The sequence below is a fragment of the Apodemus sylvaticus genome, chromosome 10 (assembly GCF_947179515.1).
Source record: "Apodemus sylvaticus chromosome 10, mApoSyl1.1, whole genome shotgun sequence".
Lineage (NCBI taxonomy): Eukaryota > Metazoa > Chordata > Mammalia > Rodentia > Muridae > Apodemus > Apodemus sylvaticus.
Window position 1 is genome coordinate 73143320 of NC_067481.1, and position 18925 is coordinate 73162244.

The 18925-nt window shown below is 40.4% G+C and overlaps 1 protein-coding gene across 1 annotated transcript in view; it reads left to right on the forward strand.

Moving 5' to 3' along the window:
• Sec24a (SEC24 homolog A, COPII coat complex component) overlaps positions 1-17487 on the forward strand; it is a 71856-nt gene extending 54369 nt beyond the window's left edge. The window contains exons 17-23 of the mRNA XM_052194545.1: positions 3406-3516; positions 5096-5271; positions 7679-7816; positions 10577-10681; positions 10892-10984; positions 12888-12991; positions 14498-17487. Of these exons, the coding sequence (XP_052050505.1) occupies positions 3406-3516; positions 5096-5271; positions 7679-7816; positions 10577-10681; positions 10892-10984; positions 12888-12991; positions 14498-14612 (842 nt within the window). The 3' untranslated portion in view covers positions 14613-17487. The remainder of the gene's footprint in view (positions 1-3405; positions 3517-5095; positions 5272-7678; positions 7817-10576; positions 10682-10891; positions 10985-12887; positions 12992-14497) is intronic.
• The last annotated feature ends 1438 nt before the right edge of the window (positions 17488-18925 follow it).

Genomic DNA, 18925 nt, shown 5'->3' on the forward strand with positions numbered 1-18925 from the left:
AACTTTTATATTTATAAGCCTTTAATGCACTAGAGCTGGGCGGATATCTACCCTCTAAGCTGTTAGCTCTACTTCCCCACCAATAACCCCGAGTTATACCTTGCCATGCTCCATGTGGGCTGCTCTTAACTCCAGTGGGCCAGCCCTCGAGGCCTTGTCTTCATAACTCGCCCTCCCCACCTCCTCCTCCTGTGGTCCTGCCTCAGATCCAAGCCTGGCTACTGAAACTCCCCCTTGCTCTCTTCTGCCATGGGCCATCTCACCAGTCAGGGATAACTTGGAGGGGTAAAGTTACATAGCATCACTTGGGTGTACATGAGAATTTCCTCATCCCTGGGCACAACCAGAACTAGTATTTAGCATTACAATACATAGCAACAGAGCTTACCTCAACATTTCTCCTTTTTTGTCTAAATAAAAAGGTTCTCATACTAATAAACAACATACAGTAGGAACAATTATGAAAATTAAGTAAGAGTAACATTCAAAATTCCAGCTTGTTTGTATTCAGCTACTCAGGAGGAAGTGTTTATCATCGATCCTATCTTGGTGAGTTCTGAGTTCTGTCTTTAAATCAATTTTTATCCTAATTTGCATTGTTAAAAAAAAAACTTCTTAGACTTAAAACACTTATTTAAATGCTAAACGACTTAAGCTGGGTAGTGATGGCTTGAAAACAAAACAAAACAAAAATGTTAATGTAATGACTTAAGTTTAATTGTCTTCGACCCCATCAAAAACCTGAGAAGGAAGGAATATTACCTGAGTATACAGGAAGCACAAGAATGCAGCTTCCAAAACTGTAGAAATGACACACACCACTGAGCTGACTGCCTGCATAATCCCCAATACTCTTTTTGTTGTTGTTGTAGTTGATGTTGTTGTTTTTCAAGACAGGGTTTCTCTTTGTAGCCCTGGCTGTCCTAGATCAGGCTGGCCTTGAATTCAGAAATCCGCCTGCCTCTGCCTCTCAAGTTCTCGGATTAAAGGCATATGCCACCACTGCCCAGCTCCCAATGCTCTTAATTGAATCTTTAGCTTTGAAAATGCCAGTGTTGAATGCAAAAAGGCTACTAGACCATTAAGAGCAAGATTCCCACCTGTTTGTGAATGTGCATAGAAGCAAATGCTCAGAATCCATTTGTGGTGAGAAACAGTTACAAGAGATAAAGAAAAACAGAAAACCCGTGGTTGTCATTTCCTAAGTGTTGGCAACCAAACCCAGAGGCTTTCACATTGGTTTTTTATTCATAGATTACTGTTATGATTATCAAAGAAAAGGTGCTGAGATACTAATTTTACATTTATTTATTTATTTATTTATTTATTTATTTATTTATTTTGGTTTTTCAAGACAGGGTTTCTCTGTATAGCCCTGGCTGCCTTGGAACTCACTCTGTAGACCAGGCTGGCCTCCAACTCAGAAATCCGCCTGCCTCTGCCTCCCAAGTGCTAGGATTAAAGGTGTGCACCACCACTGCCCTGAGGAGATACTAATTTTAAAAACAATTCTTTTATTAAAAAATATAAGACAGGCATGGTGGCATACACCTTCAAACCTGCCACTTGGGAGGCAGGTAGATCCCTGTGAGTTTGAGCCAGCCTAGTCTATGTAATGAGTTCCAGGAAAGCTAGAGCTACATAGTGAGACACTGTCTCAAAAACAGGCAAACAAACAAACAAAAACCAATCAAATACATATATAACTGAGGGCTGGAGAGAGAGCTCAGTGTTTAAAGTACTTGCTGCTCCTGTATTCCTAATCCCCACACTGTGGCTCACAACCACCCATAACAACCATTTTTAAGATCCATTGCCTCCTTCTGAACCCTGAGTGCACCTGGCATGTACATGGTGCACTTGTATACATGCAGGTAAGATGTTCATACACAAAAAATAAATCAGTCTAAAAATATTTTCTAATCTATGTGTAACTGGTGCTGGAGAGGCAGCTCAGCACTTAAGGGGATCTGACTTTTCTTCCAGAGGCCCTGGGTTTGTTTCCCAGCTCTCACCGCTCTCACCGGCAGCTCACAGCCATCTGGGACTCTAGTTTCAGGGTATCCCGTCTCTCTGGCACCAAGCATAAACATGGTACAGAGACATACATGCAGGCAAAATACTCAAAATAAAAATAAATAAATCAGCCGGCAGTGGTGGCTCACGCCTTTAATCCCAGCACTTCGGAGGCAGAGGCAGGCGGATTTCTGAGTTTGAGGCCATCCTGGTCTACAGAGTGAGTTCCAGGACAGCCAGGGCTACACAGAGAAACCCTGTCTCGGAAAAAAAAAAAAAAAAACTAACTAAATAAATAAATAAACAAATAAATAAATCTATCTCTTTTCTAGGGCAGGGTAGGGTTTTGAAATAGGGTTTCTCTGTATAATAGTCCTGACTGTCCTGGACTCTGTAGACCAGGCTCACCTCGAGATCTGCCTATCTCTGCCTCCTGAATTTCAGAGTAAAGGCATGCATCACCATGCCTGGCCTAAAATCTTTTTTAAAGGCAGATTACTTAGGTCTAGACATTGTTGTGTGCTCTCTAATCTTAGCACTCGGGTAGCTGGGGAAGTAGGGCCATGAGTTCTGCTTGGCTATATCTTGATCCTGTTCAGGAGGGAGAGAGGAAAAGCTAGCACTTTATTAGCTGTCAACTACAGTTTCTCCTCTCTGTTTAATAATAATTTGAACAAAAAGAGTTTCATAGTTAAAATAAAAAAACCTGCCGGGCGGTGGTGGCACATGCCTGTAATCCCAGCACTCTGGGAGGCAGAGGCAGGCGGATTTCTGAGTTCGAGGACAGCCTGGTCTACAGAGTGAGTTCCAGGACAGCCAGGACTATACAGAGAAACCCTGTCTCGAAAAAAAACAAATCCAAAAAAAACCCAATTTAATTAATTAATTAACTAATTAATTAAAATCTGGCCAGGCGGTGGTGGTATAAACCTTTAACCCCAGCACTTGGAAGGCAGAGGCAGGAGGATTTCTGAGTTCAAAACCAGTCTGGCCTACAGAGTGAGTTCCAGGACAGCCAGGCTACACAGACAAACCATGTCTCGAAAAAAACCATAAATAAATGAATGAATGAATAAGTAACCTGAATTTTTTTTTCTGATACTTTCTTGGGTATTTTGCTTTCTATATGACCTTCTTGGTTCTAAGTTAAAAAGGAAATGGTTTTCAGGGCTGGCAGGGTGTTCAGTGGGTAAAGGTGCTGTCCCCGAGCCTGACCCCTGGAAGGCACTTGCTGAGAGAGCCAGCTTTGTACACATTATCCTCTGCTCTCTGGGCACAAATAGTAAATAAATAAGCAAAGTGATTGTCTGATAAATATTTTTTGAAGGAAAAAAAGTGACTTTAACGTAACCTCTTTTCAGAAATATCTGTTATGTTTCCCCCCCAAAGGTGAAAGAAGAATTCGTGTCCATACTTTATGTTTGCCGGTAGTTTCTACCCTGAATGAAGTCTTTCTTGGAGCTGATGTGCAAGCGATTTCAGGGTTACTGGCCAATATGGGTAAGAATTGTTACTGCTGTAGATACTTTCCACGCCATACCACCCAGCACATACACTTTACCTGAAGTTGTTATCTTAGAGGTTTTGACATTGGAGTGCTTTAGTCTGTTTCAACAAAAAGGTCCGCTGAGTTTATGTGGCTATTTTGCTTGAGCTTAATGGAGGCACAATCAATCATATATTATAGGGATTTCACCCTTTTCAGTTGTACAATTCTGTCATTTTTAATATGTTTACAGGGTTGTCCAGCCATCATCACAGTCTTGTTTTAGAACATTTTTATCATCCCAAAGAATTTCATATCCAATTAGTGCTCCCTCCTACCCTCCTGACCTTAGGCCACCATTAAGTGACTTCCTATGTTTGTCCACTTCGAATGTAAATAACCATCTTTTTTAAAATATCCAATATTTTCTTCTGAAAGTTGTTTTTAAAGATTATAAATAAAAAAAATTTTAAATTATTTAAATTTAAAAATTATTTCTGCCGGGCGATGGTGGCGCTCGCCTGTAATCCCAGCACCCTGGGAGGCAGAGGCAGGCGGATTTCTGAGTTCGAGGCCAGCCTGGTCTACAGAGTGAGTTCCAGGACAGCCAGGGCTACACAGAGAAACCCTGTCTCAGGGGAAAAAAAAAAATTATTTCTATTTTATGCTTCTGGGTGTTTTGCCTGTATGTATATCTGTGCATTTTTGTGTGCCTGGCACCTGAGGAGGACACGGCACCCCTGGAACTCCAGTGAAGGGTGGCTGTGAGCTGCTGTGGCCAAGGCCTTTGCAGAAGCAGCAAGTGCTGACTATGATGCCGCTTCCCCGACTTGTATATTCATACTTTCTCCATTTAGTAAATACAAAAGCAAGTTGCATATTAATGAGATCACTGTGCTTGTTTATTTTCACATAAAACTCATGGTTGAACTGCTTGATATATAAGTTGTAGGATATTTTCATCATTTCTTGGAGTTGATCTATTATATCTTTATTATCTTCTGAAAAAAAAAAAAAACTGCCTCTTATAAATACACAGCACAAAATAGCCAAGATATGTTTAGGGCCATTATTCTGTCCTGATCTCAAGATCATCTCATTTAACAATTTTTTTAATGAACAAAAATGTTCATTCATAACCTTGTTTAAGTCTTCTCTGAAAAAAATTCACTGGACCATTGGATGTCTAGGCCCCTGAGAGGCAGGAGCAGGGAGATCTCTGTGAATTTGATGCCAGACTGATCCAGGACAACCAGAGCTGTTATTCAGAGAAAGAAACCCTATCTCAAAAAAAAAAAACATTTTTTTTAATTGGGCCTGAAAGACAGCTTGACAGGTAAAGGTGTTATTTGCCAACAAGTTGACTACCTGAATTCAATTCCTGAAAACACATAATGGAAAGAGAACCACTTCCTGCAAGCTATCCTCGTGTGTGTGTGTGTGTGTGTGTGTGTGTGTGTGTGTGTGTGTGTGTGTGTGTGTGCGTGTGTGCGTGCGCGCATGCGCGCGCATGAATGATCTCTTCTGTTCTTTCTAAACGAATCACCAAGCCTGTATCCTGTTTCTCTTTTTGTCCTGCCCTCACCTCACTAGCTGTTGACAGGTCCGTGACTGCCAGCCTGAGTGACGCCCGAGATGCTCTGGTGAACGCTGTCATAGACTCTCTCTCAGCTTACCGCTCCTCAGTCCTGAGTGGCCAGCAGCCAGGCCTCATGGTTCCTTTCTCCTTGAGGCTTTTCCCACTTTTTGTGTTGGCTCTCCTAAAACAGGTAAGAAAACATAGACTAGTGCAATAAGAATGTTGAAAAGCTTTTTTATTGAACTCTTAAATGTTATATAGGTAGCTTTAGACCAGCTAAATATTCTGAGAATAGGAACCCTATCTCTTACAGGAGCAATGAAGGGATTTATAGCCATAGAAATTTATGAATAACTAATTTAATGTAAGTGCCTCACTCACCAACAATTCAGTGATGTGACCACAAATCCAAATGATAACCAAAGAAAGAACTGAAAATCGTATTGTTGGTCTAAGAAGCCATGCGTGTGCCTCATGTTCTCATTCACACTGGAAGCTTAAGAATGAACACACAGACTCGGGGCAGAGTGATGGCTGCTAGAGGCCGGGAGTGAGAGGGACGGAGAGGCACTGCTCGGGACAGAAGGACCGGTCAGACAAAGCGAATCCTACGTGTGCAGTGAGTGAGTGTGGGGAGTGCTGTGTGATGCCACAGCATGCTCATGGGCTCACAGATGCCTCTTCCTGTGAGGCATCGTGCAGCCCCGTTGAACCTCTGTACTCAAGTCAGAAATGACCTAAAGATTTAAGTCTAACATTTAACAATCCAGATCTTCTCTTGAAAGCCTTTTCAACGGCGTGCCTTCCTTGATCTCTCTCTCTCTCTCTCTCTCTCTCTCTCTCTCTCTCTCTCTCACACACACACACACACACTCTCTCTCTCTCTCTCTCTCTCTCACACACACACACACACACACACACACACACACACGCGCGCGCGAGCTGGTAGACATGCAGTAGCACTGTCCCCTCCCCTCACACAGCACTGCGACACCGTTGTTCCTCTTCCATCCTACATTTTTTCTTTCAGTTATCACTGACCACAGTTTGCTGATTTATTATTTTTCCTTTTTTTGTTGTTGAGGCAAGGTCTTAATGTGTAGTCCTCAATGTCTTTGAACTTACTTTGTAGACCAGGCTGGCCTTGAACTCACAGAGGTCCACCTGCCTCTGCATCTTGAGTGTATTTTTACAACCACCTTTATTTCTCCTTTTTTAGGAAGTAAACCACGAACCCAAAGATTTTTGTCTTTTTTATTCATTATTTAATCACAGCACCTAGGATGTAATAACAGTAAATGAAAAAAAAATGTAAGTGACTTATTTCACTTATATAAAATACAGTGATTATTTGTTTTATACTTTGTTTTAGATTTATTTTAATTTATATGTCTGGGTGTTTTGCTCCAAAGTGTGCCTGGTGCTTGTGGAGGCCAGAAGACATAAGATGTTCTGGGACTGGAGATATGGATGGTTGTGAGCCACTGTGTAGGTTTTGGGAGCTAAAGCTGGGTCCTCTGCAAGACCAACCAGTGCTCTTGACCACTGAGCCATCTCTCCAGGCCCTATTTATTTAATACTTACAGATGAAATAATTCACTAAAATTTTTCTTGTGATATGCCAAAAAGCCTCTGTGTGATAAACTAGGCCACCAGCTTTCAACATGCTGAGTGCTTGCAGTGTGCTGCATGCTAAAGGAGGTTCGGGAGAGATATCACTGGACAACATCGCCAGACTTTTCCCACAGAACTCATATTCTCGGACCCTGATGAACAGGCAGCCTCACCAGTGCAGTGTCCTGGGCATAAAAGTTGGTCTGGGTTCTTAGGCACAGTCACCATAGAGGAACACCAGAGACTCACAGTGAATGACACTGACAGCCGAGGCTCTTGTCTGTGTTTTATCTGATGCTCTGTTGTTATTAAACATCTTGCTTCCTGCAAATGTCTCAGTTCACCTGAACTTGCCTGGAGAAGGCGTTCTGATCACATCAGTCAGTCTGTGACTGTTCATTGTTCTCTGTCTCTTCTATTCCTCTCCACCAACTGAGACACTCTAAGCCTCACCTCAGAACTTTGCTAGCCTGCGTACAGCTGTTACAGCAGTAAAATCTGGCCCAGCCTCCACTCTGCTGTGCCGCTGTCCTCGTGTGTGGTACCACCCTGCTTCGTGTAAGATCTGCTGCATTGTCTGAGTTTTAATTTCTCTAGTTGTGGAAGAAACAATTACCATCCAGCAGGCATGGCACACTTGCAGGGTCTTTTTGGTATGTCATGTTTATCTTTGTCTTGTCGCCAGTGTCCCATCCTTCCCTCGCTTCGCAGCTGTGTCACTGTAGTTAGGCCTAGCCTAGCAGTGAGAAACAGACACCGCGGAGATCGTGTGGCTTTGCCATGGTCAGGCATTGACTAGTTAAGACTTCCAGATGAGGCTACAGAGTAATGACTTCTTCAAAGATATTCTTAAGGGATAATTTATGACAAATTTGCTAATTCTGTCTAAGATAATCTATATTCTGTCTAAAGAAAATTTTAGCAATTGACATTTTCAAAATTGTGTCTTTTTCTAATGTTGGGGGGATATTGTTTTATTATAGAAATCTTTCCAGACTGGGACAAGTGTACGTCTAGATGAACGAATTTTTGCCATGTGTCAAGTGAAAAACCAGCCGTTGGTTCACCTCATGCTCACAACACACCCCAGTTTGTATAGAGTTGACAACCTCTCAGATGAGGTAAGACCAACTCGCTGTTCTGTGGCTTTGCTGAAAAATGTTAAGCCTAATTATATTCAGTACAGAAATGAGTTTGTTACCTAATTCCTTGTTTGTTTTTTGTCTAGGTAAATGTACAGAAACTTTGATTTTTAGGGACGTTCCTACAAATATTAACTTTAAGTTTTCTAAGACAAACTCTTTTTCTAATTTGAGATTTAAAGATAAAGATATATTATACTAGGTATCTCAGAGAATCTATTGCGTGGTGGCGCATGCCTGTAATCCCAGCACTTGGGAGGCAGAGGCAGGTGGATTTCTGAGTTCAAGGCCGGCCTAGTCTACAGAATGAGTTCTAGGACAGCCAGGGCTACACAGAGAAACCCTGTCTCGAAAAACCAAAAAAAAAAAAAAAAAAAAAAAAAAAAAGGACACCATGACCAAAGTCACCTTGGAGAAAAGGGTTTCTTTCAGCTTCATAGTTCATTATCAAAGAAGTTAGGGCAGGACCTCAAGTGACAGACAGGCCAGGCAGGAGGCTGCTGTATACAGGCTTCCTATGGCTTGCTCAGCCAGGCTTCTTACACACGGCGAGACCACCAACCCACAGGGGCACTGCCCACGATAGGCTGTTCTCACGTCACTCACTAACTGAGGAAAATGCCCACTGGCCAGTCCAGTGGGGGCATTTTCTCAGTTAAGGTTGTCTCTTCTTAGATGACTCTACTTCGTGCCAAGTTGACGTAAGGTAGCCAGCACAGAAGGCTTTTACATACCCCAGCCAATCTTACTTAATGTTTAACTTTATAATTTACTGGACTAAATGACTTATGCCTGTAGTTCAAACAACTTTGGCTAAAGCAAGAGGATCACTTGAGCTTGTTAGTTTGAAATCAGCCTGGACATGTTGTCCCTGCCTTAGAAACAAAATTCAAAAACTCTAAGAATAAATACAAAATCACACTATATTTGTAAAATCCAAGAAAACAAAATTGCTGGAGTAGTGTGTACCCTTAATCCTAACACTTGGGAGGCAGAAGTAGGCAGATCTCTATAATAAGTTTATGCCAGTCTGGTCTTCATGGCAAGATCTAGGACATCCAGGGCTACATATATAGCTCAAAAAATAAAAAATAAAAAAAAGGAGGAGGAAAGAGAGAAATTTGGTTAATCCATTATTAGTTGTATTTCATTAATGTCACTTGTAATGTCATAATGTAATGTCACTATATCTTATATTTTTGAATTTATTTTTTAAAACCAAAGCCAAACTTGGTGACACAGATACTCCTAACACTTGAAAGGAGTTCAAGGCCAGCCCCAGCTATAAAGGGAGCTCCAGGCCTGCCTGGCTAATAGGAGACTCTCTTCTGTAAACCAAAAAGTAGGAACTCAGGATGGTGGCCCAGTTGGTGGGATGTTTGCTTAGCACACCTGGAGCCTGGTTGGGTTGATGCTTCACCCCAGCATTAGCCATGCATGGCAGCTCATACCTACATTCTCAACACTTGGGATACAGAGGCAGGGGGATCAGAAAAGAAATTCAGAGTTATCTTTAGCTACACAGGGATCTGGCAACCAGCCTATACCTTGTCTCAAAAAACTAAAGAAGGGAGTGGGCTGGAGAGCTGATTTGTTGGTAAAGTGCTTTGCCGCACGGGCACGAGGACTTGAGGTAGTCCCCAGATTATGACAGCATGGGTCTGTAGCCCCAGCACTGGGGAAGCAGAGGCAGGAGGATCCCAGGGACCTGCTGGCCAGCCAGCTAACTGAGTCACCAAGCTCCGGGTTCATTGAGAGCTTGTCTCAAAGAATGAAGTGGCAAGTGGCAGAAAGAATACCTACCATTAACTTCAGACTATACAAGTAAGAAATAAATATGATCAAAATTTAATTTCAGTTATTAGAGTCACAGTGGCTTTGTTTAATATACCCATTATTCCATGTTCATTATGCATAACTAACTTGCCTGTAAGATACAAACTCTTTAAGTCAATCCATTCAGTTGTATTTGCTGTTTGACTGTGGCTCTAGAGAGCTGACCTCGGTACCCCATGCCAGTAGTTTCAGCACTTGGAGGAGGCGGCAGGACAGTCGAGAGTTCAAGGTCATCTTCAGCTACATAAAGTTTGAGGCCAGCCTAGGCTATATCAGACCCCTTCTCTAAAAAATTACTGAGGCCGGGCAGTGGTGGCGCACGCCTATAATCCTAGCACTCTGGGAGGCAGAGGCAAGCGGATTTCTGAGTTCGAGGCCAGCCTGGTCTACAGAGTGAGTTCCAGGACAGCCAGGGCTACACAGAGAAACCCTGTCTCCAAAAAAACAGAGAAACCCTGTCTGGAAAAAACCAAATCCAAAAAACAAACAAAACAAAAAGAAGTACTGAGGCTAGGGGTTTGGCTCAAATGTTAAAATGTTTATTGTGGAAGCATGAGGACCAGATTTCAGAGCCCACATGAAAAACAAAGTAGGCATGGCAGCCGCCTGTAATTCTATCACTTGAAATTCAGAGGCAGCAGATCCCAGGGACAAACTGCCTAACTAGACTGTCTAGAATTGTTGAGCTCTGGGTTAAGCGAAAACTGCCTTGGTAAAATAAAAATTGTCCCAACATCAATTTTGAGCCTGTGCACAGGTACACATATGCATGCCAGTGCATGCTATATGTACTTGTGCAAATATATGTGTGTGTGTGTGTGTCTGTGTGTATGTGTGTATCATAACTGCATGTTAACCAATATCCGACCTGTATCTAAAACCCTCATTCTTTGCCTCCTTCAGGGAGCTCTCAACATCAATGACAGAACCATACCTCAGCCCCCCATTCTTCAGCTCTCGGTGGAGAAGCTGAGCAGAGATGGCGCGTTCCTCATGGATGCAGGCTCAGTGAGTGGATTCCGTAACGGCTGGCTCCAGCCGCCTTTCTTTCTACGTCAGCACTGGCCGGTCTCCGTGCTGGCTCCCAGTTCAGTGTTTACTAGTTCTCTACAGTCGCACTAAGCATGCCCATCCTATGACTTTTAAAACATAACCAGTGATAAAAGTGTCAGGCTCACTGTTTGGCTGCCTCTCAAAACAGTGTATTCCTGTGTGCAGGTACTGATGCTTTGGGTTGGAAGAAATTGTTCACAGAATTTTCTCAGCCAAGTTCTGGGAGTTCAGAACTATGCATCAATTCCACAGACAATGGTAAGTTTTTATTTTAGTGATTATAAATGATTTACAGTACATTTCAAATATGATAATATGATACAAACATGAACCCCATTTTCTTTCTTTTTCCTTCCTCTCCCCCCCGCCCCCCCAGACAGTGTTTCTCTGTATAGCCCTGGATGTCCTGGAACTCACTCTGTAGACCAGGCTGGCCTGGAACTCAGAAATCTGCCTACCTCTGCCTCCCAGAGTTCTGGGATTACAGGCGTGCACCACCACCGCCTGGCCAGCTTGTACTCTTAACTACTGAGCCACAAGCCACTTCTTCAGCCCAATGATAAATTTTTTTAAGAGTTAAAATAAAAATATTGTTGGGCTGGAGAGATGGTTCAGCAGTTAAGAGCACTGACTGCTCTTAATTTCCCAGCAACCACATGGTGGCTCACAACTACCTGTAATGGGATTTGATGCCCTCTTCCAGTGTGTTTGAGGACAGCTACAGTGTATTCGTGTGTGTGTGTGTGTGTGTGTGTGTGTGTGTGTGTGTGTGTGTGTGTGTGTAGTCTTTGAAAGAAAAAGCATTGAATTTAGTTAATGCCCAAAAAAGTCATATTGCTGTACATGACATTAGTATCTCTATGTGAGTGTCTGTCTGTCTGTCTCTTTGTCTCTGTTTCTGTTTCTCCCAGCAAGGATTATTGAAGCCAGAGCCTTGCACACACTAGACAAGCATCATTTGAGTGCTTTGTCTGCATGTACATCTATGTACCAGAAGAGGGCATCAGATCCCATTACAGATGGTTGTGAGCCACCATGTGGTTGCTGGGAAATTAACTCAGGTCCTCTGGAAAAGCAGCCAGTGCTCTTAACTGACGAGCTATCTTTCCCACCTACATGTGGATAATTTTAAACTATAAAGTTAAAATTGCCTTTTTTTTTTCAGTACCTACTGCTAGCTATTGTGCTTCCAGCTTTGGAATACATATTTATCACTTTATATACCCATAGGGCTCTGTGTTTTACTCCTGGCAATAATTAAAGGATTTAAGTATTTATTTTAAAATTCTGTTATATCTATTTCTTCATTGGAGTTTGGGGTGTACATATCAAGAGTCAAGTGTAGAAGTCAGAGGACAACTTTTGGGGATTCTTTCTACTAAGTGAGTCCCAGAGATCAAATTCAAGTCAGCAGGCTTTGTATCAAGCGCCTTTACCCACTGAGTCATCTCAGTCCTCACGATGTAGAAAGACCTCAGTGTCAGTTATAGAGGATATAAGCTTTCGGTCCTTGAGCAAAACTACTAGACTGGATGGATATATAGGCATTTTAAGTAGTGAAATAAGAAAGTGTCATATTAAAAAAATAAATAAAAATAAAAAAAGAAAGTGTCATATTTTTAATAACCACCTTGATGAGTTGGTTGACTCTAAATTTCATTATGAAGTGAAGAGCTGGAAGGTTTTCCTAGATCAATGCAGTACTAACTAGATCAAGACTATGATAACTAGATCAAGACTGTACTTATTAAATCAAGATTGTACTAACTAGATCAAGACTGTGCTAACTAGATCAAGACTATACTTACTAAATCAAGATTGTACTAACTAGATCAAGACTGTGCTAACTAGATCAAGACTGTACTTACTAAATTAAGGTTGTACTAACTACATCAAGACTACTAACTAGATCAAGACTGTACTAACTAGATCAAGACTGGGCTAATTAGGCCCAAGAGCCTGCCACCTGTTTTGTATTTAAGATCTTACTGGAACTTAAGGGTGGTAATGGCAAAGTGGAGTATTTGCAACAGAGACAAAATTACTTCCAAACCTAAAAAACTTACTCTGGTCCAACAAAATCAGCTAATTTTGAGTCATAAATCTAAAAGGTGCAGACTGCATGGTAGATGATAGAGCTAACTGGAGTTTTATTTAACAGACAGACCTTCCAGAACTTGATACACCAGAATCTGCCAGAATAATAGCTTTCATCTCATGGCTTAGAGAACAGAGGCCGTTTTTCCCAGTACTCTATGTAATCAGGTAAGTCAATATTTTTTTGTTTTGTGGGATTTTTTGTTTCATTTTGTTTCAAGACAAGATTTTTCTGTGTAATAGCCCTGGCTGTCCTGGAACTCACTTTATAGAATATGCTACCTCGAATTCACTGAGATGTGCCTGCATCTGCCTTCCAAGGGCTAGAATTAAAGGTTAAATCAGACTTCTGTTGGGTTTTGGTTTTTTTGTTTTTTGGTTTTTTGAGACATGGTTTCTCTATGTAGTCCTGGCTGTCCTGGAACTCACTCTGTAGACCAGGCTAGCCTCAAACTCAGAAATCCGCCTGCCTCTGCCTCCCAAATGCTGGGATTAAAGGCATGTGCCTCCACCTCCCGGCTAAGTCAGACTTTTAATCTGTCAGTGTCTGGTCTTAGAAGAACTAATTTTGAATCACAGTATGTATATGACTGAATTTGTAAGTAAACCTTTTAAAAGAACATAGAAGGGTCTGACAAAGTAGCTTAGTTGGTATAATTTTCTTTTTGAGACAAGATTTCTGTCTTGGAACTGGCCTTGAACTCACAGAGATCTGCCTGCTTCTGCCTCCAAGAGCTGCGATTAAAGGTGTGTGCCACCACTGCCCAACAGTTGGTAAAGCATATCCTAGGTTCAGTCCTCGGAATAATATAAAACGGTGCATGGTGACACATGCTTGTGATCCCAGCATCCAAAGGTGGAGGCAGGAGGATCAATTTAAGTTCATCCTGAGAATTCTGAGTTCAAAGCGACCCTGAGCTACAGGAGACACTGTCTCAAAAAAATAAAAAGATTTTATTTTATGGAGAAATAAAATACGCTTCTTTTCAATAAATAGTCATAAACTATGCATGATAACCAATTATTAGAATTGATAAATTTTGATAAGCTTGCTAATAAAAATGTCAGTAGTTTCTCCCCTAAATAGCAAACATTTACATCAGAGAAACCTCCAGACATAGTTTTGTTTTGTTTTTGTTTTTGTTTTTTATACTCATTGTGTGTATGTTTTGCCTACATGTATGTATATACACCATATCCATACCTGGTGCCCTCAGAAATCAGAAGAGGGCACTGAATCCCCTAGGAACTGGACTTAAGGGCAGTTGTGAACCACTATTTAGGTGTTGGAAACCAAATGAGTCTAATGAGTCTAGGCCCTCTATAAGAGCTGCAAGTCCTTTAAACCACAGAGCCATCTTTCCAACCCCTAGACATAGCTATTTTTTTTTAAGATTTATTTATTATTATATGTAAGTACACTGTAGCTGTCTTCAGACACCCCCAGAAGAGGACATCAGGTCTCCTTACGGATGGTTGTTAGCCACCATGTGGTTGCTGGGATTTGAACTCAGGACCTTTGGAAAAGCAGTCAGTGCTCTTAACCGCTGAGCCATCTCTCCAGCCCCGACATAGCTATTTATATGATCAAAATTATCTTACTTATCACAGTAAATCAGTAGCCAATGAACATACATCTAACATACATGATCGCTCTTGCCTTTTATTTCTAAGGGAGGAGAGTCTGATGAAAGCAGCCTTCCTTCAGAGCTTGGTAGAAGACAGAACGGAGTCTGCGCTGTCGTATTATGAATTCCTCCTGCACATACAGCAGCAAGTGAACAAGTGAGGAGACCCGGACTGCTGCGGAGACACTTGCAGGGTCCTGAGGATGCAGTACCTCCTTTCCTCCCTAAGATTGTGGACAAATGTGATGATGATTAAGATGTTTCACTGTGATTTCAACCAACTATAGCAAATAAAGGACCACAACCACAGCCAAGAGGCAGATGTGCAACTCCAAAATACTGTATTTTTCAAATCAAAATAGATGTCTACACAATTGGAAATATTTTTTTTTCCTTTGCTGCCAACTATGTTTGAGTTGTTATGGTTTGAGATGAGACAATATTGCAGAGGCAACATACATTTTATAAAATAAAGACTTCTGTGTTCTGCATTTCTATTTCTCTTTTTTTTTTATTTTTATGAGTTTTTGGCTGCTACATTTAAAAACCTCACAAGACTAAGTGTTGCAGGGAAGTTTCAAATCTTTCAATAATGATCTTTTTAAATTGAAAAATCCAAAAGTCAGTAGACTGTAGGAAAGCTGGAATCCATTCCCTTTGCATATGTGGTTTTTGCCCCACGCCCTACCACTTCTTTTTTTAAGGAAGGAAAAGGATCATGTTAACTAAAATTGGAGTAAACTAGCTCTGGTCTTGCTTGGGAAGAATATAAAGTAAATTGTCAAGCTTTAAAATCTGTCAGTATTTTCTCTACTTGAACAAAGTCACTTTAATTTGAGGTGAAAACTAATTAGGTGGTTTTCTGCTGTTTTATTCTGCCATGAATAAAAATTGAGCTGTCTTCATAAATATGTCAGGACTGGCAATGATAATAGGAGCTGGTTCTGTTGATTTGCTGAGTGGATTTTTGTTTGGTCCATTTCTGCTGTGACTGCTTAAAGAGTTAAAGTGTTACAAGCAGTTAAAGGTTCCCCAAGTGCAATCTTAGAGTGCATCAGCGTTTCTCTAAAGAGTTTAAGAATTATATTGGAAGCCACTCATGTATTCTGGGATATTAAAACCTTTTAAGGTGTGAATGCTGCTGTTTGAGTTGGTGGATTCTAAGATTGTACAAATCCATCGTATTAAAGTTACAAGAGAAACTTGATTTCTTAACATGCTCTAAAGACTGCTTGTTTTGGTTCAGTTAGAGAACTATTACAGTCAAATTATCATATGGCTTTTGTTTACAAATAGGTAAATTATCCATGTGTATTTAAAGTGCTGTAATGCATTTTTAAGAGTTTGCTTCAGTTTTCACAGGTTCATCGTCTTGTATGAACTTCTTCCGTAATATTTGTGTGTAATACTCAAAAGAGGGTTTTCTTGGTTTTTGTTTTCATAGATTAGAAATGTGTTTACAATCTCTGGCTCATGTGATCACCAATGAAATAGTAACTTCCAGGTTTACACCCGAATGGGCTGACTATGACTCTGGGGAAGGGAAGCAGCAGCAGGTCCCTGGAGCATACAGCTGCTGCTTGCCAGTCGCTTCCAAAACTGTGCTTTGTGAGAGTGACAGTGTTAGGGTTCGGTTTCTTTTTTTAATTCCAGGCCACACGTGGTACGTGATCTGGTATTTGATCTAACTCTGGTATTTGTGAGGCTGAGGCAGGAGATTGCTGGCCTGGGCTATATAGCAAGTACCAGACCAGCCAGACTTTGTCTCAAAAAGACAATTAAAATTTTTTTGTGTCAGTGTACATATAGTACATTCAATTGAGGTTTGTTTTTTTTTTAGACTGCTTCATTTATTGAGAAGCAGTTCTCAAACTATAACCAATGAAATTTATATTATTTCCCTTCTTTTCAAGAAACAGCCATTATTATATACAATGTTCCTTTAAATGTACTAAAGTTTTCTTTTTAATGTGATTTTAAATGTTACTATTTTTAGTTCTTTTTTCATAGTTAGAAATCTTCCAGAGGGAAATGTTGTACTCCTAGGGAAACCTTCCTTGTGCCTTCCCTGAGTAAGTCTGACCCTTATTAGTACCTGCTTGGTTAGTATATTTCACAGATTTACTTTTAAATTTTATTTTAGGTATTATGTAATGTGCAATCCAGAATAATTTTATAACAGTCATAAAAACATAACTATTACAGTTCACAACTTTGTTCTCCACACAAGAGAATAAACCTTTGTGGAATATTGATATAATTATTTTTTGCTATATTGAATGTTTTTCAGTTTTGACCTTTTTTTCAGTAAAACACTACCCGTCCTACCATCCTGTATTACTTTCTGATGTAAAGCAACTAATATTTACACTATGCCATATTTTTTTTTATTGTAGTTGTAAATTATGGAAGATCCTTGAATTTTCTACAGATCTACAACTACTAAAGTAACAGACAAGGGCAATCTTGATTATAAATCTGAGCATGGCAGTTCTACCATAAAAAGTACTCTATTTTTCTAATTTCTAGAATTTTTAAAATAATGTTTCTGTAAGTCTGACATACTAATATTCACTCAAGCAGTAACATTTATTTTAGCTTGCATATATTTTAATTTAATGTAATGTATTGAGTCTAATAGACTGTTTTGCAATAATTAGAATAAAAGATTTACTTCTAATCAGAGATGCATAACAGCTATTATCTAGGGGACCACCAAATGTGATTTCACAGTTTTAACTATTATAAACACAATCCTTACATAGAAAATTTAATTTTGTAAAGTAGTGTGTATGATATTGTAACATTAAGTCCTTGTTCTCAGATCAGAAGTATGTGTTGATATCCAGTGTGTTGTGCTCAGTCTTGCTCCTCTGAAATGTTGAGACAAGATTGGTCTTCCTTTTTACAGATTGTAATTTTCACTGTTTTATTCCTGTTTTTAAAAAGAAGTCATTTGTAACCCATGCAAACAATTGTTTGATCTGTGCTAACTTATAAATTTGGCTATTCAATAAAGTTAATCAAAAGAGCTTATGAACAGTGGCTGGTTATTGAAGATAGTGTAGATTGGTGGCCTGCCTCTACAAGGCTTTGTTTTTTATCTATAGCCTCATCTAGCCGCAGACTGACTATGTAGCCAAGGACAAAACATTGAACTTCTGGTCCTGCCTTAACCTCCTAAGTACTAGAATTACAAGAGTGTCCCACTGGGCCTTGATTTATGTGGTACTGAGGAGGTACACAAGGAGCCTTCACTTAAGCTAGGCAAACATTCTACCATTTGAACGATATCCTCGCCTTAAACTGAATTCTTTTTTTCTTTTTCTTTTTCTTTTTCTTTTTTTTTTTTTTTTTTTTTTTTTTGGATTTTTTTGGATTTTGGTTTTTTTGAGACAGGGTTTCTCTGTACAGCCCTGGCTGTCCTGGAATTCACTCTGTAGACCAGGCTGACCTTGAACTCAGAAATCTGCCTGCCTCTGCCTCCCAAGTGCTGGGATTACAGGCATGCGCCACCACGCCTGGCCTTAAACTGAATTCTTGATGCTCTGCAAGGGTAGCTAGGTTTGAAATTCCAGATTGGAGGGGATGTCTTTCTGAATGTTTTGTGCCTGAAAAGATGACTAAAGTATATAGGCCCAACTATTGTTCATTTGAAGACAGTCTCCTAACCTTTGATTTTTTTTTTAAGATTTATCGATTTATTATATGTAAGTACCCTGTAGCTGTCTTCAGACATACCAGAAGAGAGGGTATCCAATCTCATTACAGATGATTGTGAGCCACCATGTGGTTGCTGGGATTTGAACACAGGACCTCCAGAAGAACAGTCAGTGTTCTTAACCATTGAGCCATCTCTCCAGCCCCTTTGATGGTTTTTATCCTTACTACTCTACAGTTTTATTTCTCTGGGTTTATTGTTTTTGTTGCTTGTTCTTCAGGTGACACTTTAAGTAGAAGACCCTTGTTCTCTAATTCTGGTACTTCCTAGCCATCATCTGCCAAGTAGTTTTTCTGTTTTGGGGGATTTTGTTTGTTTTGAGGTGGAGTTATGGTTGATGCAAGCAAGAACAGGAATCGATAAGCAACCTAGACCTCTACATGGGTTGTGTGGTGCACACCGGCTTGGGATAATGCACCTCAGCACCCTAGCTCCTTCATCCCAGTATATCTCTGAAAAATGGACCTAGCGACCTCAGACAAGCTGCAGCACACAACACGTACACCTTTCTCTAAATAAGTCCCTCTTATTCTAACAACAATTAAACTTTGTTTCTTTTCAAATATATTTCCAATATGTTGGACATGATGAATATAAAGGACAAAGGCTACAGAGACAGCTCATGGAGTAAATATGATTACTGCCAAGCTTGAAGACCTGAGTTTGATTCCTAGGACATGACTCCGGGTGGCTGTCTCTAACCTCAAATATGGAACAGAAGTTAGAATATACTGGCTGATCTGGCCTGATCTG